A 27172-nucleotide genomic window follows, 5' to 3' on the forward strand; every position below is an offset into this window, starting at 1 on the left:
TTGAACTCGGTGTCCACCCCTCCATCACCAGTGCACTGTGGCTGCAGTATGTACTACCTACAGCAACTTGCTAAGGTTTCTTCAATAGCACCTTTCTTCCCTGCGATCTCTACCACTGAGAAGGATGAGCAGCAATGAACATCACCATCACCTAGTTCTCCTCCATCACACACCATCGTGTCTTGGACACATATAGCCATTCCTTCATTGTCACTGGGTCAGTATCCAGGGATACCCTACCTAACACTATCGAGGTAGCAACATCACCACAAGGACTGCGATGATTTAAGGAGAAAGTCTACCATCATACACCTCAGGACAACTAAAGATGGGCAATAAATGTGCTTTACCAGTGTCACTGACAGCACGAGAGCAATTTTTTTTAAACACAGAAATCTGGTTGTTAAATCATATATTTAACATAATTATCTAGAATATTAAATTAGAGAAGGAAAACAACCAAAACAAAAGTTGATTGGTGAAAAGCAAACTACAGAGAAATGGAAGAGGACTTAGTCTGCACAAACTGGAGGGAAAGGTTAAATGGTAAAACAGTGGAGCAACAGTGTTTAACATTTTAAGTGTAAGATTAATATAGGACATTCTAGGAACATCCTGGGGGCTGTGGCTGCAGTCATGGATGAACAGTCAAATAAGGTTGAAAAAAAAAGTAAAATTATATGACAAATGTTTGTACTTATATATCCAACAGTCAATAGAACATTTTCTTCAGTATCTAATGATTTTAAGTACTGAACTTTTACTTCTATCCCTAACCCAGGTAAAGTTTACTCTTTGAAAGAAACTGAAGAATATCACCAGGCACAATTACCTCTGGTTCCATTGGGCCGCCATAATATTGACAGCATTGCGTGGCTCCGTATACCACTAGGCTATATTGACAGTGAAGTCCGACAAAGAAGCAGGTAATGAATATATTGCCATACTTTTCATTTCCACTCTCACTATTCTTCTGCAGTGGCAGAGTAATCGAAGGAGTCTTTGGACCGTCCATGGCTTCTGAAGCCAATCTTCAACTTGTCCACAAATGCAAAGATGAAGCGATTAAAATTAATTATATAAGCACTTTGAAATTTCATTAGAATTATGCAAAATAAATCTTGCTGTTTCACTGAGGGAAGGTATTTCAAACATTTTCCCTTAATAATCATCTTTACCTTTAACCATACTTAGCACAATGACAAAGAAAAATAATGCCATAATTACTGATCAAGTAAATGTGGGGCTAAAATATTCTTCTAAAAATTCACATTCAATGTGTAGTAAATAAATTGATCACCTTAATTTTATTTGTCTGTCTGCCTCAAGTTCCAGGCTGTCTAAAAAAGACATTTCTATAATGCCACATTTATTGTTCTGCCAGAGGCTTTACAACTAAAGATGTGTACTTTGGCACTTGAAGTAACAATGTAAACTGATGTAAGACAGTAGATGCAGAAACGAGTAAACACATTTTTACAGCTGGTGGATTTAGTGGCTAATTGTAGAATGTAATTCTTAATTGCCTCTGAACTTCAAAGCTAAGTTTGCGCTCAGTCAGTACTGAATGTAGAAAATAAGACATTTGACAAACTGTCAATCAACACCACCAAAGCAGATTACCTGGCTCTTCATCACATTGCTGTCGCTGGGACTTCGCTGTGTGCAAATCGGCTGTCACATGTGCCTGCATAACAGTGATAACACTTCACAAGTAGTTGTGGTGAGGTGCTTATGGATATCCTGAGATTGTGAAAGGAGCTATATGTTTAAACTATGCACATCAAGCAGGTTCTGGGTTTGATTGCAGATCTGTGCTGAGTTGGGGGTGTTACATTTGACCTCTGGTGTCCATAGGCTAGGGAAAGGAATAAAGAAATAAGGGAAAAATTGAGGGTAAGGAAAGAGGCATACACTGAGTACATGGATAGCAGGGGAGAGCACGACGAGAGAGAATACAAAGATTAGGGAGAAGTCAAAAAGGAACTATGAAATTAAATTATCAAGGAACATGAAACAAAATAATAAAACATTTTACAGGCACAAAAATTTAAAAAAGGAAGTCAGGACAGGAATAGGGCCACTAAGGGATGGATAGGTTAATATCACAGGCAGCGATAGAGAGATGGCAGAAATATGAAATAATTACTTTGCTTCAGTATTTACCAGGAAGAAAGAACAGTATCGGATGATATTAGAAATGAGATAACTGCATTTAAAATAAAGGAGAAATATTAAATAAACGAATCAAAACTCAGTATAAAACCCCTGGTTTTACATCCGTGCACTTTAAGAGAATCTAGGGAAGAGATAGCAGAGGTATTACTACACATATTTAATAATAGAACAAGGTGTAGTGCCAGAGGACTGGCGGATAGCTAATGTAATACCTATATTTAAGGGAGATAGAACATGTCCAGGGAACTATAGACCAGTCAGCTTAACATTGGTGGTAGGAAAAATAATGGGATCTAAAGGAGAAAATAGAAGAATATCTAGAAACCAAAAATATAATAAATGAATAGTCAGCATGGACTTTCAAAAGGGAATTATCGGAAGAGGTAACAGAGAGTGGACAAGGGTAATGCAGTAGATGTAATTTATCTAGATTTTCAAAAGGCCTTTGATAAGGTACCACATAATAGACTAATGAACAAGGTCATTGATTGTGGAGTCAGGGGACAAGTAGAAGAATGAATAACAAGACAGAAAGCAGAGTAGGGATAAAGGATAGCTATTCAGAGTGGCAGAAGGTGGGAAGTGGTGTTCCACAAGGATCAGTGCTGGAACCGCTGTTGTTCACAATTTAGACTTTGGAATCAAAAGCACAATTTTAAATTTGCGGATGACACCAAATTGTGGGGGGCGGGGGGGTCGTCAATACTGAGGAAGACTGCAACAAATTACAAGACGACATTAATAAACTTGCAGAATGGGCTTATAAATGGCAAATGAATTTCAACACATAAATGTGAAGTTGTAGGAATCGACAGATCCCTAACTGAAGTACTGAGGTCGAGTCAGTCCGATAATAAAACGAAGTTTAATGTAAACTAGAGAACAAACAATGGCATGCAGGAGAAACAATCAACAGGTCTTTTCTTTATGCTGACTTCACCAGGTCTGAACTGGGAACCTCCCAGTCTGACATCATGACGTTTCCCGCCGTTCGGGACGTCACGTGACCAACGTGATGACGTCATCGCGCCGGTTCTGGGACCTACCCAGAACTGGCTATTTACATACAGTAAACAAACCTAGGTGCTGTAGCACTCTGTTAAAGGCAGTTATACAGGAGTCCCTTGGTGGCTTTGCCACATGCGCCCCCCCAGAAGTGTCTTTAACCTCAAAAGTCAATCGCAGAGGAGGTCGGACGAGCCTGTTCGAACGACTCCGATATTCCCGGAATCTCCAACCGTCATCGTAGTTGCGAAACCGACCTCGGGGTCGTCCTTCTGCTCACGCAGTCGGTGCTGTTGCTTTCTCGTTGCATTAGGCACGAAACTACAGGGAGGACGGCAGAATCTGGCATGATAGTAACAGAGACCGGATGGTGGAGGCGCCAAGACGGGGTTCTTCGGGGCGCGACGCTTCGAGGTGGCGCAGTACTGCTGCATCACTGCATAAACAGTGTCGGCTTCGGCCGCGAGCGCTACACCGTCCGTAGCCTCCGACCTGGCGAGGGCTGTTTGCACCTGCTCGGGGAGCTGGCTCAGGAACAGTTGCCGAAACAGAAAACACTGCGGCTCAGAACCGAGGAGCGTGAGCATCTGGCTCATCAGCTCAGACGGCTTGGCATCGCCTAACCTGGGCAGTGTGAGTAAACGTCGCGCGCGCTCCGCTTTCGTGAGGCCGAAAACCTGCATTAGTCGCGCCTTAAGCGTATCATACTTGTTATCTACGGGCGGGGTCTCCAGCAGACTGATGATCCTCGAAGCCGTCGAGCTGTCCAGTGCGGAGACCACGTAAAGATAACGGGTCTGATCCAGCACGATGTTCCGAAGCTGGAACTGAGCCTCCGCTTGGACGAACCAGGAGGCCGCCTGTTGTTCCCAAAATTGAGGGAGCTTCAAGGTCGCTGCGTTAACATCCATAGTTTTGTTCTGCGCGTCCTCCGCGAATATCGTCCGCAAAGCTTCGGGGTCACCAATGTAGGAATCGATAGATCCCTAACTGAAGTACTGAGGTCGAGTCAGTCCGATAATAAAACGAAGTTTAATGTAAACTAGAGAACAAACAATGGCATGCAGGAGAAACAATCAACAGGTCTTTTCTTAATGCTGACTTCACCAGGTCTGAACTGGGAACCTCCCAGTCTGACGTCATGACGTTTCCCGCCGTTCGGGACGTCACGTGACCAACGTGATGACGTCATCACGCCGGTTCTGGGACCTACCCAGAACTGGCTATTTACATACAGTAAACAAACCTAGGTGTTGTAGCACTCTGTTAAAGGCGGTTATACAGAAGTCCCTTGGTGGCTTTGCCACAAGGTATTACATTTAGGTAAGAAAAATAGGGAGGTCACATATTACTTGGAAAGTACGAATCTAAATGGGGTAGAAGATCTCCGAGTACAAATACGCAAATCACTAAAAGTAGTGACACAGGCTAATAAGGCCATTCAAAAAAAGCAAACCAAGCACTAGTGTTTATTTCGAGAGGGATTGAATTGAAAAGTAGAGAAGTTATGCTGAACTTGTATCGAACCTTGGCTAGACCACACTTGGGATTACTGCGTACAATTCTGGTCACCAGATTATTAAAAGGATATAGCGGCACTGGAGTGTAAAAAAGGTTGACATGGATGATACCAGAAAAGGATGAACAGGCTGGGTCTCTTCTCTCTTGAAAAGAAAAGGCTGAGGGATGACCAAATAGAGGTTTTTAAAATTATGAAAGGTTTTGATAGAGTTTCCACTTATGGGGAAAAGCAAACCTAGAGGCCCTCAATATAAGATAGTCACCAAGAAATCAAATAGGGAATTCAAAAGAAACTTCTTCATGCAGAGAGTGGTGAGAATGTGGAACTCGCTACCACAGGGACTGGTTGAAGCGAATAGTATAGATGCATTTAAGGGGAGGCTAAATAAGCATATGAGGGAATTAGAGAACAGAGGGTTATGCTGATAGTTAGATGAGGAAAGACGGGAGAAGGCTCGCGTGGAGCATAAACACTGGCAAGGACTGGCTGGACATCCTATGTAATGACGTTTCTTGCACTGGATCACTATCTAGTGATCCCTGCTGGAAAGTATATAAGTGCAGATAGTGTTGAGCTTGTCTGTAATGTCCTTCCCATTAAAGGAGCTTGTTGACAACTCATTGTTTAGGTTTACATATGAGGACTGGCCAATTGGTCAACATTTTAGAAGGTGACTGGTGCCTATGGAAGTGCACCCCAGCAAGAGTCAGCAGCTTTGAGAGGAAAGAGAACATTTTGTGTGGGCTGGGATTGAGTTTTTATTTTAGATGCATCAAGATACTGTGAATGCAGTAATCCATCACTTCATGAAATATTTACATTACGTGTTGTCGTCTCCCAAGTCCGTGTCCATTTTCCCGCAACTCCATGTTTGAACCTCTCCAATCAGGTTTCCACCCTGCCAAAGCACTGAAACGGCCCTAATCAAAGTCACAAATGACATCCTATGTGACTGTTCCTGTGGTGTACTATCCCTCCCTATCCTTCTCGAGCCTTAACATGGTTGACCACACCATCCTCATCTGTTGTCCAGCTGAGTGGGATTGCCCTTGCCTGGTTCCATTCTTATCGATCCAGTCATAGCCAGAGAATCTCCTGCAATGGCTTCTCTTCACACTCCCGCACTGTTTCCTCTGGAATCCCCCAAGGCTCTATCCTTGGCCCACTCCTATTTCTCATCTACATGCAGCTCCACGGTGACGTCATCCGAAAACACATCAGGTTCCAATTGTATGCCTAACGTCGGTGGTGGGGAAAACTTTGAGACCCTATATAAACCACTGGTTCAGCCTCAACTGGAGTATTGTGTTCAATTCTGGGCACCATACTTTAGGAAGGATGTCAAGGCCTTGGACAGGGTTGCAGAAGAAACATTTTTTTACAGTTATGATGATCTGGAATGCTCTGCCTGTAAGGGTGGAAGCAGATTCAATAGTAACTTTCAAAAGAGAATTGGATAAATACTTGAAAGGAAAAAAAATATTACAAGGCTATGGGGAAAGAGATGAATTGGATAGCTCTACCAAAGAGCCAGCACAGGCACGATGGGTCGAATGACCTCCTTCCTGTGTCATTCTATGATTCTAAGATCCTTAAAATCTGCCTTTGACCAACTTTTTGGTCACCTGTCCCAATGTCGTCTCCTTTAGCTCAGTGTCAATTCTTTTGTCTGATTACACTCTTGTGAAGCGCTTTGGGAGGTTTTACTTCATTAAAGGCACTATATTCCCGATGGTCGGGGAATCCAGAACCAGGAGTCAGAGTCTAAGGATAAGGGGTAGGCCATTTAGGACAGAAATGAGGAGGAATTTCTTCACCTAGAGAGTGGTGAACCTGTGGAATTCTCTGCCACAGAAGGCAGTAGAGGCCAATTCATTAAATATATTCAAGAAGGAGTTGGATATATTTCTTAAGGCTAAAGCGATCAAGGGGTATGGGGAGAAAGCAGGGACCGGGTACTGAATTTGGATGATCAGCCATGATCGCATTGAATGGCAAAGCAGGCTCGAGGGGCCGAATGGCCTACTCCTGCTCCTATCTTCTATGTTTCTATATAAATGCAAGTCGTTGGTGTTGTGAACTTCAAAGCTGCAGAGGATTACTTTATTTAATTTTGTAAACAACTGAATGTTTAACTGAATGGACTGATGAAAGGTCATCAACCTGAAACGTTAACTGTTTGTCTGCACAGATGCTGCCTAACCTGCTGAGTATTTCCAGCATTTTCTGTCTTTTTGATTTCCAGCATCTGCAGTTCTTTGCTTTTGTATGAATGTTTAACTAAATCAGTTTAGAACTGAAGTTATGTACAATGGATTTTTTTTAACATTACTTTTATTTTATCTACACAAAGGAAAAGAATGACTCAGAAAACTAGACACAAATGAGTTCATCATGCATTTTTACTGAGCAGATGCAGATTTGTAAGAAGCTTTTCCGAGATTCAGATTGAATGGGCATTCTAATTACCTACCGTGGCATGGAGAAGCAGACATTCCTGATTAATTTATTGTACAATAATTTGTGTCCTAAGATATGCCAGTTCTTGAAAGCTGTCCGAAGTCTCCTTGTGCAACAACCATCTCCAAAACTAATTGGTAATAAAATGATATTACTTGATATGGAATGTAATGACTATATTATTGTTTAATGACTGCATGTAAAAGCTACTAGTTGAGCAAAGAGCAGATACTTAATTGCCAGAATCTGAAGTGAGAAGTAGTTTACTACACAAAATCAAAGACACTTCCATTCTTCATTACTTATCACACAATAGTACTTCATGCTGCTTATTAAATGCACCAATGTTTGCTAAAATGAGAAACAAAATACCTGAGATGCTGGGGATCTAAAAATACAAACAGAAAAAGCTAGAAATACTTCGGTCAGACAGCATCAGTGGCCTCCTGAAGAAGGATCAAGACCTGAAACTGTTTCGATGTGGTTTTTCCAGCTATTCCTATTTTTATTTACCAATGCTTGCTGTTTAGCGCAAGTACATCTGGGGAAGAGAGAACAATTTGACCAAATACTTTTCTGCTAGTTATCACTTTGATACATTTAAAATGAGACCTGTGGCGACTCGGCACGTGGATTGCAGGAGAGCTGCAGAAGTGTGAGGAAGCTTGAGCGGGAGACCGTTTAAACACAGAAGATGGGTAAAAATGGCACACCCCCACCCCCTGACTTTCCTCGCAGAAAAAGATGCCAACGCGAAAATTCACCCCTATGTTTAGAGAAAGTATATCGAGAGGTCGATAAAACAACCTGTTGATTCAGAGTCTGACACTCGGTTTGATGGTGTGTGTATATTCAGTCTGCTTTTCAAAGCTAGGAGAATCACATGGTGGCATTTGATATATTTCAGTAGCCAGTGTAGAGTAAGCATTCTCTGTTGCAATTGTTGGGTTTTGCTATCATTTGCCTAGATTTTGAGCAAATTTGTGGTACACACCAATCATAAGGAGTGGGAGGTCTGTTTGAGGCAGCCAATGATGCTGAACCGAAGAAAATATCTTCTGAAAACTCAAAGTACCTGTTCTTCATAATTTGACTTAATTACGTCGAACAAAAAGGTAAGAGCCAATCATAAAACAGCTGAACTAATCCATTAAAACTTCTATGTCAAAAAATTCTAATGCTTTTGTGCAGCACACGAAGTATGAGTAGAGGTTAATTTTGTTTTATCTGGTGAGGCATTTGCAATCCTAGATGTTTGTGATCCAGGATTTTGGGATTCAGTTGAACACCTCCCAGAATCCAGGGTAGGATTTGAGGTTGCTATTTATTATTACTTTTATACTGCTATCAGGAACATCTCCTTCCTTTTAATGTTTAAAAATGTCTTGTTTCATTATCTGAAATATAAAGTTGTATGCAAAAATGCCATATTTAACTTCAATGGAAAGCAAAATTGGGCAGGTTAGGTTAAAATTATCTGCATGGCATGAAGGAATTTTGATGGGCCAAATATGCATAAAATCAAAGGTGGCAGCCATCCTTGTATTTATATAGCCCTGTAGACCATGAGCTTAGTGCCGGGTTTGAGGTCCTGGTCTTCAAACACTCTTCTTCAGGCGACCGAAGGCTGCACTGGCACACTGAAGGCGGTGTTGTACTTCGTCGTCGACGTCTGCCCTTGTTGACAGTAGGCTCCCGAGGTATGGAAAGTGGTCCACGTTGTCCAAGGCCTTGTCGTGGATTTTGATAATCGGGGGGGGGGGGCAGCACTGTGTGGCGCATGGTCTACAGGGCAGCAGTGATACCCGCCCTGCTGTATGCCTCAGAGACATGGACCATGTACAGCAGGCACCTCAAAGCACTGGAGAGGTACCACCAACGCTGCCTCCGCAAGATCCTGCAAATCCATTGGCAGGATAGGCGCACCAATGTCCGTGTTCTTGCTCAGGCCAACATCCCCAGCATCGAAGCTCTGACCACGCTCAATCAGCTCCGATGGACGGGTCACATTGTCTGCATGCCCGATACGAGACTTCTAAAAAAAAGCGCTCTACTCGGAGCTCCGGCACGGCAAGAGAGCCCCAGGTGGGCAGAGGAAACGCTTCAAGGACACCCTCAAAGCCTCCTTGAAAAAGTGTAACATCCCCACCGACACCTGGGAATCCCTAGCCCAAGACCGCACAAAGTGGAGGAGAAGCATCCGGGAAGGCGCCGAACACCTCGAGTCTCTTCGCCGGGAGCAAGCGGAAGCCAAGCGCAAGGAGCAAGCGGAAGCCAAGCGCAAGGAGCACACGTCAACCCAAGCACCCCGCCCCTTCAACCACCGTCTGCCCCACCTGTGACAGAGACTGTAGGTCCCGCATTGGACTAATCAGTTACCTGCGGACTCATTTTTAATGTGGAAGCAAGTCATCCTCAGTTCCGAAGGACTGCTTAAGAAGAAGAATTTATATAGCACCTTTAATGTAGTAAAACATCTCTAGGTGCTTCACAGGAGCGTTATAAAACAAAATTTGACACTGAGCCACACATATAATGTCACTGGAATCTTTAACATATAATCTAAAATAGCACCAACAATCTTCTGATCAGAGGGTGAACTTGTTTTGTTACCATTATTTCTATAAAGCAAAACGCGGACAAAAATACCATCCAGTAATTTAAAAGTGTCAATTTTATTGACAACACATTATAGAGAATTGTTATCAAACTGCATACTATACAAGGAAATTCAGTTTACAAAATATTAAGCAACTGATACATACCACAATAGTGCAAAGAGATTCTCTACAGCAGACTGCATAGGAAGGGCAGTGGCATAAAATCACAGCAGATTAAAAAAAAAAAAGTTTTACATGATTTAATGGAAAGAATAAACAGAATTTACATGCCAAGACTTTAAATATTAAACTATATAACGTCCAGTTGCATTCCCCCTTCAAAATGTTTCTTTTCAATACTAGTAACAGTTTGACAGTGGTTTGACTGAATTATCAAAGAGGTTTAATACCCCACAGTGTGTTTTCATAACCCTTCTAGCTATTGCTCCCATAGGTAGGAAAAATATTTGGCAAAATAGACATTCCCTGTTCCCTCATTTATAATGTACATTTTTGCACTCAAGAAAACTAATGCTGCATAGCTTGCAGCTATTTTGGGTTTTTATACATTCAAATTTAAAGGCCAGAGATGCAAACATTTTAAATGACCATTAAAGACACCATATTGTGGCATGTTCTGGCATTCAATGCCAATTTCCTAGCAGCTTGGTCAACTGTACAATGATTGCTTTCAAGACAGTTTGGAAAAAAGTCAACAATAAATCATTGCATTTATATAGTACTACAGTTTAGCATCTTTTTGAAGTTAAATATCTTTTTTTTAATGATTAGAATCCTCACATTGGGCATTTCTTGCCATTTTACTGGATGCTGTTCAATCACTACAGCAGCTAGAGTAATTTTCAAACATTGCAGCAGTCAAATATTGCAGAGGTGCCTAGAGGATTTCTCCACAAATCTAAGCATAGCAGTAATAAGGAAGCCTGTAACGAGAAATTCAGAAGAGCCTTGTTTGAGTCCTAGAACTCGGTCACTTTCATTGCAAACTTCACTCGCTATCTGCTTGGCCACCAGATAGAAGAGTAAAAAAAAGGAACATGTCAGTAGTGGGACCCTAGTCATTCTTTGTAAGCAATAGAGTGATAATAATGGCAGTTAGTGGCCACCCACCATCTCTGATGGTCAACAGTGAGGTAAAGGGAGTGAGAGTAAAAAAAAAAACACAAAAGGCCCCCCCAATGGCTCCGCAGATAAATCCACCACTTGGTGTGGTTTTGAGCTACACTGACTAAGCAGGATCCACGAACAATACCTGGTCTGTGCAGGGTTGGCTAAGTAATAGTGGCTCAGCGTCCCTGGTTGGGCCGAGGGGACATTGGGTGAAATCTGCAAGTTTTTACTCCTGGTTACTGTCCACTCGAGTCCTAATGGAAAGTATGCAAGCAACTGACTCAGGTAATGTTCTGCTTCCAACATTTCCTCCACCAAAATCCCTTCCCCCAACTGAATAGCTCAGTAGGGCTCACACACAATGACTGGTCAGTTGTACAAGCTATCGGTGCTGCTGGGACCCTTTGAAGTGTACAACCATACTTTTAGGAATGGGAAGGAGGATGCAGGAAGGACACTTGTACGGTGAGCCTCAATAATCAATATGGGGTAAAATTTTCCATGGGGGTTCTCCCAAGCTCCTGCTGTAACTTCATTAGAAACTCCAGAAGAACAGTGTAAATGGTTGTTTACCCCAAGGTTTCCTGCCAATCTTGTATCAGTTACAGCGGATGTGGGAGTGTTCCCTATGGAAATTTCAGGTGCATATCTGATTTACCTAATGCATTGAATATGGGCTTACTGGAAATCTATTCAGGTGGTGCATTGTATGTAGTTTTACCTTTCTCCCATGAAACTATGTGCATAGCTCCGATCATTACCTTCCCCATCTAGTATCTTCAATCGCTTTTAAGTTAATGTATTCAATATGAACTTGAGTTAAAGGCAATAATATTGAGATATCACTCGGGCTTGCAGAGGTAACATATCCGTTATTAGGAACGTATTTTATCGTAGATCACACAACTAAATGGAAGAAAAATATTTCACTTAAGCCACCTTTGCATTATGGTGCTGTTGTTGATAGCAGCTCTGATGTTTACTTCAGTGTCGTAATGTAACTGAGGTGGTACTTTTATTTTACCTCCATAAAAGCAGAGAACCTACCCCATCTTCCTAGGCTCCCCTCAAGGCAGCAACAACACCAACTATAACTTACCACCAATAGTGCTCATCACCATTTTTTCTGACCAGAATAAGCTTTCAGTTGTTCTTTCCAGTCAGTATTGTGGTTTTCATTTGCTGCCTTCTACTGACCTTCCAAACCCATCAGTGAAGATTCACGGCCAGATATGGAAGTCATAAAAGTGCACGTGAAAACTTTGTTTGTCTGGTGTTGTGGGATGAACGTGCCCCCCATTGTAAAACAGGAAGGACTCCACAACACTAAGAGCTCCCACATATTACTACTTGCAACAGTTCTGTATTGTAAGGGTTATATTATTGACTATGTTATAGTCCACTAATCATAGCTGCAACAATCAATTGAGCAGCTTCCAAGGCTCAGGAAGTTTCAAATGGTGTCTTCAGTAATGAATGCTAGAAAATAAGACTTTAAATTATATTCTTCTGGTATAGTCTAACAGCACATGCACAATGCAGTGATGCTAGCCTATGTTGTGCTATAAATACATCAAAGGACAATACCTGCACCATTCCTAAGTTAAATAGTCATTTTTAAAAAATAACATTTTCACATTCAAGCAGGAAATCCAAGGGTGTGGCAATAAGTTCAAAACAAGTTTTGTTCATAACACTTGAAACGAAGTAGATGTGAACTGTTTGAAATCCCACTGCACCTCTGCAGGAACATAGACAGCAGAATAACATTTAAACCAATACATGTATTTCAAGTTAAGTAGAAAACTGATAATTTAACTGATTATGGATTCTCAGAAAACATTGGTTAAGAACAATGCCAATAAAATGAGACAGATACTGGTAAATAATTCACTTGCAGATTACATCTTGGTGTATGCCTTCACACTGTAAGCAAAGGAATCCTGTCGGTACATTAAATAAAACAAAAAAATGGTAGAAATGCAGAACTGGTCAATCAGCAACTGATTGCAATTAGCTGGATCAATATTTTGGATGTAACCTTTCAAATCTACCTGAACCATTAATCTGTCTTTCCCTTTCATATTCTGACCAACCTGCGAGGCATTTTATTTTTTGTTTTTATTTCACATTTCCAGCAATCGTTGTCATTTTATCTTTAGCACATGTTACAACAATTTTGCTGAAGACCTGACTAAACTGATCTGTGGTTTCTCAAGTAAATATGACAGAAAAAAAATGGAACTCATTTCTGCCTCTCACTATTTCTCTTTAACCATTCTCTAGCACTCAGTCTGAACTGGTTTTCTGGTAATGCTACACCAGTTAAATCATGGATAACAAGTACAAAATACACATCTTAAAAAATATAACCAAGAACTTAAATATGCAATATAAACAAATCTAATAAAGGAGCTGGCACCTGAAAAACTAGTCATCAAATTTGGTCTGATCTGATAAAATATTTTACTTTATAAAATCTGAAATTGCAAGGTAATACCAGAGTGTGAAACTATTTTCACCGATGTATATAAAATTTACTGAGAGTGACAAAACCATTGGTATAATTCATGTGTGCTTCTATAATCTAGAGATGGAGAAATAGTTTGACATATGAATAACTAGATAAAAGAGAAATAATTTTTCAAAAACGATCTCCGTTTACTTGTACAAGCCACCTGAACTAAGGCAAGGAGGAAACTTACATTATATACTGTTAACTGTAGGCAAGAACTGCTGCCAAGGTAAAGATTTCTAAATGCACTGCTTTTATAATGTACAAAAAACAATATATTTGTTTTTATTCAGTGCAACAAAAAGTTCTACAAACCTCTTTTTTTTTTTTTTTTTAAACTCTGTTCAGTAGTCCGGGACACCCCATTCAATTTTAAGCTCCTCATAAACAGCTCGCAACTATATCCTGAGATATTCTGAATCAGTGTACGCCACCCTTAGCTTCCATTTACTGTATGATGCCGATTTTTCACTTCAGCTCTTCACTTGAAAGTATATCCAAATAAATTGTTGAGTTTTAGATCCAAATTCTGTTCAGTTACATCAAAAAATGCTTCTAGAAGTACAGCTTTTGCAATGAGAGAGAAATGTCTAGACAATTCAAAGTTGCAAAGGCTCAACTGTTCCTTGACTTCTGCATAGATTATCAGTCCCTCATTTCATTATTTTTAATGACAAGTCAGTAGTGAAGTCACTGTGCAGTTTGCCTTGAGTAGTTCTCAGCCAGTAAGACTATCCTCAAGGGGGGAAAATAATCTAGTTCCCTCATTGCCCACACTGCTGAAATCTGTATTTAATGTTCCTTACTGATCGCTGGTGGAGGTTTACGCTATTTGAGGAAAACGGACAGGAAGTGGCAAAAAAAAGACAAAATACTTGAGATTTTACCACAACAATAAAACTGGCACCTATTTGGCTACAACCATTGCTGAACATCACAGTGTACATTGGTTGTGAGGTTTCATTTGTTAGACTTTCTCCATAATCCTAGAAAAATTAATTTCTATTTTTTGTCATCCATAGATAATTGCCACAATTTTAGTCACTGAACATTCAAAATTCACACAATTTTGAAGCCTGAATTTCAAAGTAATGTCTTCTGTTCATACAGCTGAAGGTCAAGACGAACCCATACCTCCCCAGTCGGCACTTCATGCAAAAGAAGGCGCTTTGTAGATGGTCCCTTGCCTTCTTGCTCCTTTTTGATTGTTGCTACTGGGACCTCTGTCCGACCTAGGAAATCTGACCAAAATATATTAAAATGTTATTGCTGAGAAATCATTTAATTTTATTGTTTTCCCTGCCCCATATTCCCTCCTTTCCTTAAGGTGGCTCTGGGCTTCTGTCAATGTTATTTTTGAACCAGCCACTGTGGGTCTTACTAACCTATTACAAAATTTAAGTACATGAACAAAGTGTAGTCTTTAAAGATTTCAGAAAATTAGCGTGCTTATTAAAAAATTATATGCATTTCCATACAATGGGAATAACTTTCAATTTCTTAAAATTGGCGGTAGTGGATCAGCCGCCTGTTATGCACCCGGCCCGATTTTGCTGGTGCCAGTAGGCCTCTGGTTCTTCATTCAAGTTGGTGGACTAGGTGGGGCAGCATACCAGAGTCCGATCTTGTCCTTCCCCAAAATTACACATGGCACCTTGCAGCAGATGTCACTGGATATAGATGAAGAACAGTAATCCCGACTGATTTCTCCTACCATAGCCCAGAGGCACTGAGACCAACAGTAACACATCTCTCACCAACCTGGCTCAGCAACGAACTGGAATAAAACCTAGGGCCATTCTGGTATGTGTGGCTGAATTCCAGGATGGGGAGCCCATTTACCTAGTGAGCAGTTGGCGTGCTCTCTCAATTTTGTTCATGATTTATTAAGATTCCTTCCTGATGTATTGTCCATGTATTGAATGCATATCAACAAGAGTCAGTAGATGTGGTAGAAGATAAAACAAGCAATTTCATAGGACAGGGCAGCACAATATCACATGTAATAGGCTATGACCCAAAAATACCTAGCTAAATTGAGCACTATATATTTTAATATCTCATTAAAATCATACCAATGTTTACTAGAAATGTAATAAACTAGACTCAAATGCTTTGGTCATTCAAAGAACTCAAGTTAAATAACCCCAATGATGATATGTCAAGGTTAACTTACAACTTTGCCAAAGTCAATGGAAAGAAAAATCGGGCGGGGTGCATAACAGGCGGCTGATCCACTACTGCCAATTTTAAGAAGTTGAAAGTTATTCCCATTGTATGGAAATGCATATAATTTTTTAATAAGCATGCTAATTTTCTGAAATCTTTAAAGACTACACTTTGTTCATATACTTAAATTTTGTAATAGGTTAGTAAGACCCACAGTGGCTGGTTGAAAAATAACATTGACAGAAGCCCAGAGCCAGGTTGCTAGCTTGTACTGGTGGAAATACGAATTTATTTGGGATGGGAAAATACAAGAATTAATAGTGTCGGGAAGGCTACAAAATATTGTGGTTTTGTTCATCTTAAAAAGGTGGGGGTATACCAGCTTAAAATAAGTGTGTAAACCTGCATTCAAAATCTGTAAGCAATCATATCTTTTCCCCATTACATCTTCAAATGAATATTTAAATGTGCTTTTGAAGGCTTCTTCACAATGTTCAGCAATTGAAGCCCTAAACTGCCTGATGCAAGTCTGTGATTTGTTTCATTTCTCATGTGCCCACTAGGTGGAGTCGTACAATGATCATTGTGGAAGAACTGACTGATTGCAATGGCAAGAGGGAAAGGGGCTGGATGAAGGAAACAAGGTCTAAAGAAATAAAATACTGTAACCACAGCTACTTTCCTATTTGACTAACACATTACTTCTCTCTCCAATTCTCACTGGACTACATTTCCTTCAATTGACAGGAATAAGATGTACTTTTGGAGCCTGACTTAAAAAAAAAACTTTCTTTGGGTAATATTTCAACCAAGTTTTTTTTAATTGAAGGCTGTCTCCTCACTTGGAAGTAAGTTGTATTGAGTGGGACTTGTTAGAAACCATCAAAATATCATGATTTCATGTATTCTCTTTAGCCTACTTCTCTCTGATTTAAAAAAATGGTTATTTCAAAAACACTTACCATCAGGTGAAAACTGATCTCTTTCAAAGACTGTGATACACAATACATCCTGGTAAAGGTCCTTGATAAAGAACTGGCAGTTAAAGTTCCACTTTGGGTTCAAAGTGTCTGACAATGTTCTGGTTGTGTAACATTGGGATCCCATGGTGACTTCACAGTAAGGATTGCTCTTTCCTAGTAATGACATGGACCAGACAAGAGCTTTAAGTGACATTTAAACCTGCATTTCCAATGTAAAGAACTTTGACAAAATATTCACTATATTATTAATTCATCACTTCTGACTATATTATTAATTCATCACTTCTGACTAATCAGGAGGTACCTTTACTTACAGGAAAAGTTACTAAATTTCTGCTGCGTGTACTCTTGTACAACCCTGCCCTGCACATTCTATTGAGAAATAATGGTTGGGACAAACATTTAATCTGCTAGCTCTTGAATAACCTACTCCACTTGAGATGATTAATGATTTATAAAAACTTTAGAAAATATGTTAGAAATACTTGGCTGAATTTTCATGGTGCATCTCTGGTCCAACTCTAGAATTTCATTCATTCATTTTGTGGCCCAAACATAAACACAACAGATTTAGTAAGAGGGGTTATCAGAATTCAACTGTGGTACCTCTCAGACCCTCCTCCTGTACACACAATTGCTCAGCTGATGCTTGACAGTTCCACGGTGCAGAAGTCTTGAAAAGGCACCGTCAAAACAAATGCAAGTTACTCCAATCTGCCCATACATATCTCTACCTTAAAACTCATCTAGGACCATTGTCTTTAAAAACAGTTATTGGGATTCTTCTTGTCCTTACTCAAATGTTGAAATTAATTGCATGTAGACCCGTTGCTTATTGCATAAAGTTGTGTTTCTGGTCAATAGTAGTACTTTGTTTTTTTCTCACAGTGATTTAATACATATAAATGCGATCACTAATTCATTGTCATTGTCTTACTAAGCAGTATTCTCTGAATTATTCATACATTTTTACAACTCTTCACCCTGTGCCACAGCTGCATTTCCTCATGTAAACCAAGGTGCAGGTTTCCAGTAGAAAAGAATGAAAATAATGTTAAATTAGTTCACACTAGTCGAAGTTTGCGATGCATAAGCTCCGGCTAGCATTTTTATGTCTTGAGCAGCCTAACCAGTGGTCCTTCAAGTGACTGCTGGCAGCGGTTTAAAACAGGACCAAAAACGTGGAACATCTTTAGTATTTTGTGGAGTTGGACAAGCTTCACAAACAACTATGGGCTGCGACCAAACCACCCACGCTCCCACCCTTCAGGAACTATCCCTTGGTCTCGGGTAAGGCCTAAAATTTGTAAGGCGCCGCAGAATGCTCGATTTATTTTGATGAAGCCCAAGGACAAATTTACTTTGGTCCTCGGGCCTCTCTGTTCTCGTGCGCCGCTGGAATCAGGCCTGGTTTTGGGTGCTAAGGAATTTAGGCCCCTATGTTTTAAGTTAATATGCATATTCCTTGCTCACTGGAGTAATCACTAATGTATTTAGAAATTGTATCCATGCGCTCAAGTTAGGCAAAAATTTATAGCAAGAGAAAATTCTAGGAAACAGGGATTGATTATTTTTCAATAAATGATAATCCATAAAAAAAACTAAAATAATTGAAATTACAATTAGTGTCAATGTGGTATTTTTTCCACAATTATGTTCACTGTATTAGTATTTTATAGCAGAAATTAATTGCTAGCAAACAGATTCAAATAAAATAATACAAATAAAAATTCTAATAAACACATTACTTCATAAATTCTGACTATTATATTACTTGTTTGGTTGCTGTAACACAGTTTTTAAATGCTGTCTGAGTGAGCCAAAACAATTATAATGTTTGTAGTTGTTTACCATTTGCCCTGCAGGGTTTCAGTTCTGTTGCCTCAATAATGCTCACCAAAAGTCGCCCTATTCCACTTGTCTTCTGTGAGCGTGCTACAAGACAAAAAGCAAGGGGTGTAGAAAGGCAGTTTTCAAAGTGTTAAGACTAGAACTCAAAGCTGGTGCAGTTGTACAAAGAGGTAAATCGGTCTGCTGCACCACTGTTTAATTCTATGTCACAGATGAGAAAGGTAAGGGGTTGTCCCATGATTCACCACATGGAAAGTTTACTTCAGCCATCCAGCAGGCAGAGGTGCAAGTTGAGGCCAGATGCCGCCCCACTGGGAAGGTGGGAAAATTGAAGAGCAAAACACTTTAATGATTCTCATGCAGCAACTATGCTGGGTGGTACTGGAAGCAGGTTATCTCCGTGTCCTTGGTTGAGGATTGGGGAAAGACAGAAAGATTTAAAAGGAGAAGTGGGCTAAATGGAGTAAAAATAATATTTTTAGATATATACCTTGATAAGCTTTTTCACGTTTCCCTTTCTCAGTTTCTATAAAGTGTTCCGATGCGGCTTTAATCTTCTGAACCCAGGCAGTCCTGTCGAGGAGTGAAGGAGAGACAACTCACCAAGACTTAAAAAAAAACTGGACAAACTTGTTCATGTATCAAAAAAAAGACAAATATATAAGACAAAGTCAGGGATACAAAAATGACATTAAGTCCTAAAAAGAAGTACTCATCACATTTCTTGGCAACATGACAAAGTATTTCACACTGTTGAATTATTTTTAAATTTCAGTCATTGTAGTTATATAGGCAAATGTGGCAACTGGTTTGCACACAGCTATGGGATGACTGGCCAGTTGATCTATTTTGGTGATGTTGGTTGAGGGATGAATATTGCCCAGGACATTTGGAGAACCAAAGTAGGAGGTGCAGTGGAATCAGAGGAGGTAACTATCACAGTACTGCGGGAATGGATGAGACCAGAGCTACCAGGATCTTCCAGCTGATAGTAAACATAAACAACTTTAGCCTCTTAGTCATTTTAACTAAAAACACATCCCATGTGTTTGTCTAGCACATGCAACTGAGTAACCGCAGTTGAATTAACACCACATTTTATAATCTGCATATTTAAAAAGAACCTTTTAATGTTGTAAATTGCTTTTTGTTATATATACTGTAATGGAATCAGTAGGCTCAAATATTCTACAACACAAACCTTTTTCACAATTAGAATTCAAGGACTTACTGACAGATTTGGTAATATATGGGACAGAAAAGGGACACGGTCAGTCAGGCTAAAAAGTCTTAAAGTGACTGTGTAATGCATTTTCAACTATTGATTATTTAGCTGTTCAACTGCATATGGAGAATAATAAAAGAGCAAAGCAGAGAGGACATCCAGAAGTACTATTTTTTTTCCCTCAGTCTGACTATCAGCACACAGAGAATTCTAAGGAATTAAACCAGTCAGCCAGCATGGTTCACTATACAGCGGAGTCCAAGGCAACAAGCCATATATGTTCAAATACAAAGGCAAAATGCGAATGAATAGCAACCCGAAAAACAGGTTGGATCATGCAACAGCAATGAAAGGATCAGGTAGCAGTCTCCTAGTCACCATGGCGTGCCAGACACAACCAATCGGGAGCTTTACTGGTCAGAATAGTAACATGTAATCATTTTCATAGGAATCATAGAAATTACAGCACAGAAGGCAGCCATTCATCCCATTGTTCCTATGTCAGTTTCAACGACAGTTATCTACTCTAAACCCCTTGCTCTGCCCTTTCCCCACATCTTTCTTCCTTTTAAAATACCTTTCCAATTCCATATTAAATTATGTTATAAAGTCTCTGCTTCAACAGCCACTTGTGGTAAAGTCCATGTTCTAATAACCTAATGTGCATTTTTTTTTAAAGAGCTAAATTCCCTTCATTCCTCTAGTGATAATGCTCGGTCTATGTCCATTTTCTGATCATCCCAGTAGCCTTGGAAGTTCTGCTTCATTTCTTCAGCACTGTGATATTTAATTGGCAACTCTACTTTAACCTAATTGTTGCTCACTCCCTTCCAATTTCAATCTTAGTCCCTGCTGCAAACCAGACACTCTAAAACAGGCCATTCGGCCCAACCAGTCTGCGTCAGTGTTTACCTTCCACTCGAGCAATACCAGTTATTTCCAGATACTTTGACCTGCTTTGAATTACAACATGAAGTCACGTCCATAGCAACAAGTCATGCAGCTCAGGTGGAACAGTAATCACAAAGGGCCAAAATAGGGTAAATATCAGAAATGAGACCAAATGAACCTTCTCTCTCAGTGCTATACTCCATCTCCTCATCCCACTGCATTAACAAAATGTAATTAATTATTCATTTATTTATTTGGTGCAATGTCTGAGGGGCAGTTGAAAAATTCATCCATCTAATGCATCCATTAAATTAAAATCAGCCCATCTCTGCAGCTTCCATTTACTGTCACTTTTATAATGGAAAATAAATTATTTAATGCAAGCTTTTTCTGTTTCAATCTTTCTACCTGCATCTTCTTTATTTATGCTGTTATTTGCTGTTTTTCTCCTCTGTTTTGCTATCATATTCCATTTCTGTATTTCTCTCTTTTCACACCCCTCCTTTTTTTATTATTTCCCTATTTTTCCTCTTCACTCTTTCTCTGATTTGGTTTCACTGCCAGTGTTGCCTCCAGCTTTGTCATTCACCATCACCTATTAATATATCTTCATGATATTCTAACTCAGTGCTTATCTGCTGGCTCTACCTCAAGACCAGTCACCTCACTAACACAGACTGCTTTCACTGTTCTGGCGTCAGTGATAACCATTGCAACTTTACTTCACATGGATTTTAAAACTATTTTCCAATCATATTTTGTAAACATCCAAAACATGACCTTCCAACATAAATACCTCAAGCTAATGAAGTAGTCCGTACCCATTTCCAGCCAGGCCTGAACAACATTCAGGCTTGTGCTGATAAGTGGCAAGTAACATTCGTGCCACACAAGTGCCAGGAAATGACCATCTCCAACAAGAGTCTATTGCTTGGCACCCTATCCACCACTCCCTCCACCACTGGCATACTGTGGCTGCAGTGTGTACAATCTATAAGATGCACTGCAGCAACTCCCAAACCCGCGACCTCTACCACCTAGAAGGACAAGGGCAACAGGTGCATGGGAACACCACCACCTCCAAGTTCCCCTGCAAGTCACACACCATCCTGACTTAGAAATATATCACTGTTCCTTCATAGTTGCTGGGTCAAAATCCTGGAACTCCCTCCCTAACAGCACTGTGGGAGTATCTTCACCACATGGACTGCAGCAGTTCAAGAAGGCGGCTCACCACCACCTTCTCGAGGGCAATTAGGGATGGGCAATAAATGCTGGCTTTGCAAGCGACGCCCACATTCCATGAACAACTAAAAAAAATTGTACATTGTATATATGCACCCTGGAAAAGTTTTTAAAAAAATCATGCCTCAAACCTCAATTGATCTGAAACTACCACATACAAAGTGATAGATGAATGGAGAATTTTAATAGGGACTCTTTTCAAGTCAACTTCTGAAAGGAGGTAGTAATTAGGTGGTTTAACATAGAAACATAGAAGATAGGAGCAGGAGTAGGCCATTCGGCCCTTCGAACCTGCTCCGCCATTCAATGAGATCATAGCTGATCATCCAAATTCAGTACCCTGTCCCTGCCTTCTCCCCATATCCCTTGATCCCTTGTAACCTCAAGAAATATATCCAACTCTTTCTTGAATATATTTAATGAACTGGCCTCCACCGCCCTCTGTGGCAGAGAATTCCACAGGTTCACCACTCTGGGTGAAGAAATTCCTCATTTCAGTCCTAAATGGCTTACCCCTTATCCTTAGACTATGACCCCCCTGGTTCTGGACTCCCCGGCCATCAGAAACATCCTTCCTGCATCTAGTCTGTCCAGACCTGACAGCATTTTATAGGTTTCGATGAGATCCCCTCTCAATCTTCTAAACTCCAGTGAGTATAAGCCCAATCGACACAATCTCTCCTCATACGTCATTCCTGCCATCCCAGGTATCAGCCTGGTGAATCTTCGCTGCACTCCTTCCATGGCAAGAATGTCCTTCCTCAGGTAAGGTGACCAAAACTGCACACAATACTCAAGGTGCGGTCTCACCAAGGCCCTGTACAACTGTAGCAAGACATCCTTGTTCCTGTACTCGAACCCTCTTGCTACGAAGGCCAACATACCATTTGCCTTCTTAACCGCCTGCTGCACCTGCATGCTTACCTTCAGCGACTGGTGCACAAGAACACCCAGGTCTCTTTGCACTTCCCCTTCTCCCAATCTATTGCCATTCAAATAATAATCTGCCTTCCTGTTTTTGCCACCAAAGTGGATAACCTCACATTTATCCACATTATAGTGCATTTGCCATGTTTCTGCCCAATCACCCAACCTGTCCAAATCGTACTGGAGTTTCACGACATCCTCCTCACAGCTTACCCTCCCACCCAGCTTTGTGTCGTCTGCAAATTTGGAGATATTACATCCAATTCCCTCGTCCAGATCATTAATATATATTGTGAACAGCTGGGGTCCTAGGACCGATCCTTGCGGTACCCCACTAGTCACTGCCTGCCACTCGGAAAACGACCTGTTTATTCCAACTCTTTGCTTTCTGTCCGCCAACCAGTTCTCCATCCAAGTCAATACCTTGCCCCCAATCCCATGTGCCTTAATTTTGCACGCTAATCTCTTATGCGGGACCTTATCGAAAGCCTTCTGAAAGTCCAAATACACCACATCCACTGGTTCTCCCTTATCTATTTTACCAGTTACATCCTCAAAAAATTCCAGTAGATTAGTCAAGCAAGATTTACCTTTTGTAAATCCATGTTGACTTTGTCCGATCCTGTCACTGCTTTCCAAGTGCTCTGCTATTACATCTTTTATAATGGACTCTAGCATTTTCCCCACTACCGATGTCAGGCTTACCGGTCTATAATTCCCTGCTTTTTCTCTACCACCTTTTTTGAATAGTGGGGTAACATTAGCTACCCTCCAATCCATGGGTACTGTTCCAGAGTCTATCGAGTTCTGGAAGATGACCAGCAATGCATCTACTATCTCTAGGGCCACTTCCTTAAGTACCCTGGGATGTAGACCATCAGGCCCTGGGGATTTATCGGCCTTCAGTCCCATCAATTTTCCTAACACCATTTCCCTACAGATACTGATTTCTTTCAGTTCCTCCCTCTCATTAGACCCTATGTTCCCCGGCATCTCTGGGAGGTTATTTGTGTCCTCCTTTGTGAAGACAGAACCAAAGTATGTATTTAGTTGGTCTGCCATTTCCTTGTTTCCCATTATAAATTCCCCTGATTCTGACTGTAAGGGACCTACGCTTGACTTCACCAATCTTTTTCTCTTCACATATCTATAAAAGCTTTTACAGTCAGTAAAATATGTGTTATGTTTAAGATCCAAAAACAATTCTGGAGTTTGTTGAGTTTACTATGAGTTTTGAAATGCTTTATGGTCCTGTCCTTTTCTCTAATAATATTTAATAAAATCTGTGTGACTTGGGTACATGTGGCAGGGTAATCACAATAATCACAGGGTAATCTCAACAGTGAGCATGTGATTGACTGCAGCATGAAGGTAACTGAGTACTGCAATTATGTCACTTAACAAGATTGAAAACAGACCTGTATTTACAGGCTGTAACAGGAATGGTATCTTTTTCACTTTACAGGTCTAGGAAACCAGAACAATGGCTCCACTTTTCCCTGTGCGGGGCATTCTGACATCCCACCGAGTTGTCTGGGGAAGATACAGGACAAGCTGTAAGGGAGGAGATAGCATATCTTCCAGTGAATGATTATAGGGTGGCATTTTTACTGGTATTTAGGAATACATTTATACATAATTAAAAACAAATTTTAAAAAGTCTACCATGAAATTGGATTTTGATACTTACTGGGAGAGGTTTTTTGTCGTTGTTAACAGAATTAAAACTGGGTCTATCCTCATGGAATAGTAAATGGTTAACTTACACCACATTAACTGGGAGTTATTGAATTAAGGTTTGTGGCTTATCTTTCAATTGAACAAAAGTATTTAAATTAGGAGTAAGTAAAGAACTTTGCCCAAAAGCCTGTTTGATTGAGCTATCATTTCTCTTTCTCTTGGTGATCTACTCTTCCCTGATGGTCCAGCTAAGGTAAGTACTCATTGTATTGGAAACCACAATGCAGACTCATATTCTTTCATTGCACAGAGTTACTGCTAGTACACAAGCATACTACACCTGTGAGCTGTTCTAGCAAGTGAAGTTTCAAAAAAGTGAGTATTCTGTTAGGAATGGGGGTTACATCAGTTATGGTAAGTTGTGCAATAGGTAAGTTCTGTTTTGCAGTGCTGCAATTACTTAGACCCATGAATAACAACTTGGCAACAATTATACAACACACATTGTTGACAGACTGATGCTACTCACCTCTCATTTAGAGATTCCACTCTGAGTGTGTACACCCTATCAATGTGCGAAATATGAAAGACTGGATCATCACTTGATGGATCAGTCGGCAGTTTCACAAGAACTTCATTCAAGAAAATAGGCTGAAGAAACCAGACAGAAATGGAGAATGTGGGTTATTATTCTCATTCAGTGCAAATCTCATGGAGTTACCAACCTTGACCGTAAAACCCTATAACCCTTTCTGAGGTAAACTGAATTCATTGTTTCCACCGCACATTTATAATCAGTGCAAGCTCAAGAAATTTTAGGATCCCAGCAAAAGCTGCTCTGCAGGCCTCCCCAATTCCCCACCACTGAAGGAGTGGGTTGTTATTCCAGGGATCCACGGTGTGTAAGATCCCTCAGAACGACTGACCTGAATGAAAACAGTAAAGAGAAACAGAGTGACTGCTGCCAACGAACCAGAAGCTGTGCAGAAGCATTCTGCGCATAAATGTCAACTTTCAAAACTCCGATAGAAACATCAATTCAACATAAGTAACACCAATTCAAATAAGCCGATAGAAACACGAATTAAAATTTTAATTTAATTTTCTTTTCGGCTCAGTTCGGCAGCGCATAGAATCATAGAATGGTTGCAGCACAGAAGGAGGGCATTCGGCCCGTCGAGCCCGTGCCGCTCTTTGCAAGAGCACTTCAGCTAGTCCCACTCCCCCGCCCTTTCTCCGTAGCCCTGCAATTTTCTTTCCTTCAGGTACTTATCCAATTCCCTTTTGAAAGCCACAATTGAATCTGCCTCCACCACCCTTTCAGGCAGTGAATTCCAGATCCTAACCACTCGCTGCGTAAAAAAGTTTTCCCTCATGTTGCCTTTGGTTCTTCTGCCAATCACCTTAAATCTGTGTCCTCTGGTTCTCGACCCTTCTGCCAATGGGAATAGTTTCTCTCTATCTACTCTGTCTAGACCCATCATGATTTTAAACACCTCTATCAAATCTCCTCTCAACCTTCTCTGCTCTACAGAGAACAACACCAGCTTCTCCAGTATATCCATGTAACTGAAGTCCCTCATCCCTGGAACCATTCTTGTAAATCTTTTCTGCACCCTTCACATCCTTCCTAAAGTGCGGTGCCCAGAATTGGACACAATACTCCAGTTGAGGCCGAACTAGTGTTTGAAAAAGGTTCATCATAACTTCTATGCCTCTATTTATGAAGCCCAGGATCCTGCATGCTTTTTTAACCGCTTTCTCAACCTGCCCTGCCACCTTCAATGATTTGTGCACATATACCCCCAGGTCTCTCTGTTCATGCACCCCCTTTAAATTGTACCCCTTAGTTTATATTGCCTCTCCTCGTTCTTCTGACAAAAATGTATCACTTCGCACTTTTCTGCGTTAAATTTCATCTGCCACATGTCCGCCCATTCCACCAGCCTGTCTATGTCTTCTTGAAGTCTATCACTATCCTACTCACTGTTCACTATACTTCCAAGTTTTGTGTCATCTGCAAATTTTGAAATTGTGCCCTGTACACCTAAGTCTAAGTCATTAATATATATCAAGAAAAGCAGTGATCCTAGTACTGACCCCTGGGGAACACCATTGTATACCTTCCTCCAGTCTGACAAACAACCGTTCACCACTACTCTCTGTTTCCTGTCACTTGGCCAATTTCATAGCCATGCTGCCACTGTCCCTTTTATTCCATGGGCTTCAACTTTGCTGGCAAGCCTATTATGTGGCACTTTGTCGAACGCCTTTTGGAAATCCATGTACACATCAACCACATTGCCCTCATCAACCCTCCCTGTTACCTCATCAAAAAACTCGATCAAGTTAGTTAAACACTATTTGCCTTTAACAAATCCGTGCTGGCTTTCCTTAATTAATCCACACTTGTCCATGTGACTGTTAATTTTGTCCCGGATTATCATTTCTAAAAGCTTCCCCACTACCAAGGTTAAACTGACTGGCCTGTAGTTGCTGGGTTTATCCTTGTACCCTTTTTTGAACAAGCGTGGAACATTTGCAATTCTCTTGTCCTCTGGCACCAGCCCCATATCCAAAGAGGATTGGAAGATTATGGTCATTACCTCCTCAATTTCCACCTTTACTTCCCTCAGCATCCTAGGATGCATCCCATCCGGTCCTGGTGACTTATCTACCTTATGTACAGCCAGTCTTTCTCATACCTCCTCATCAATTTTTATCCCATACAGTATCTCCACTACCTCCTCTTTCACTATGACTTTGGCAGCATCTTCTTCCTTGGGAAAG

General features: G+C 40.6%; 2 protein-coding genes across 2 annotated transcripts in view; one reads left to right on the forward strand and one right to left on the reverse strand.

Moving 5' to 3' along the window:
• Positions 1–16231, forward strand: part of fam228a (family with sequence similarity 228 member A) — a 68992-nt gene extending 52761 nt beyond the window's left edge. Inside the window, exons 7-9 of the mRNA XM_085997085.1 lie at positions 782–926; positions 7059–7302; positions 16144–16231. Of these exons, the coding sequence (XP_085853211.1) occupies positions 782–926; positions 7059–7092 (179 nt within the window). The 3' untranslated portion in view covers positions 7093–7302; positions 16144–16231. The remainder of the gene's footprint in view (positions 1–781; positions 927–7058; positions 7303–16143) is intronic.
• Positions 9822–27172, reverse strand: part of LOC147112631 (intersectin-2-like) — a 237843-nt gene continuing 220492 nt past the window's right edge. Inside the window, exons 34-38 of the mRNA XM_085998202.1 lie at positions 24912–25033; positions 18905–18987; positions 18415–18498; positions 16543–16716; positions 9822–14652 (exon numbers count right to left, since the gene is read on the reverse strand). Of these exons, the coding sequence (XP_085854328.1) occupies positions 14495–14652; positions 16543–16716; positions 18415–18498; positions 18905–18987; positions 24912–25033 (621 nt within the window). The 3' untranslated portion in view covers positions 9822–14494. The remainder of the gene's footprint in view (positions 14653–16542; positions 16717–18414; positions 18499–18904; positions 18988–24911; positions 25034–27172) is intronic.

This window comes from Somniosus microcephalus, chromosome 9, assembly GCF_052327205.1.
Source record: "Somniosus microcephalus isolate GS21.2 chromosome 9, FLI_Smic_1.0, whole genome shotgun sequence".
In the NCBI taxonomy this organism is placed as follows: domain Eukaryota; kingdom Metazoa; phylum Chordata; class Chondrichthyes; order Squaliformes; family Somniosidae; genus Somniosus; species Somniosus microcephalus.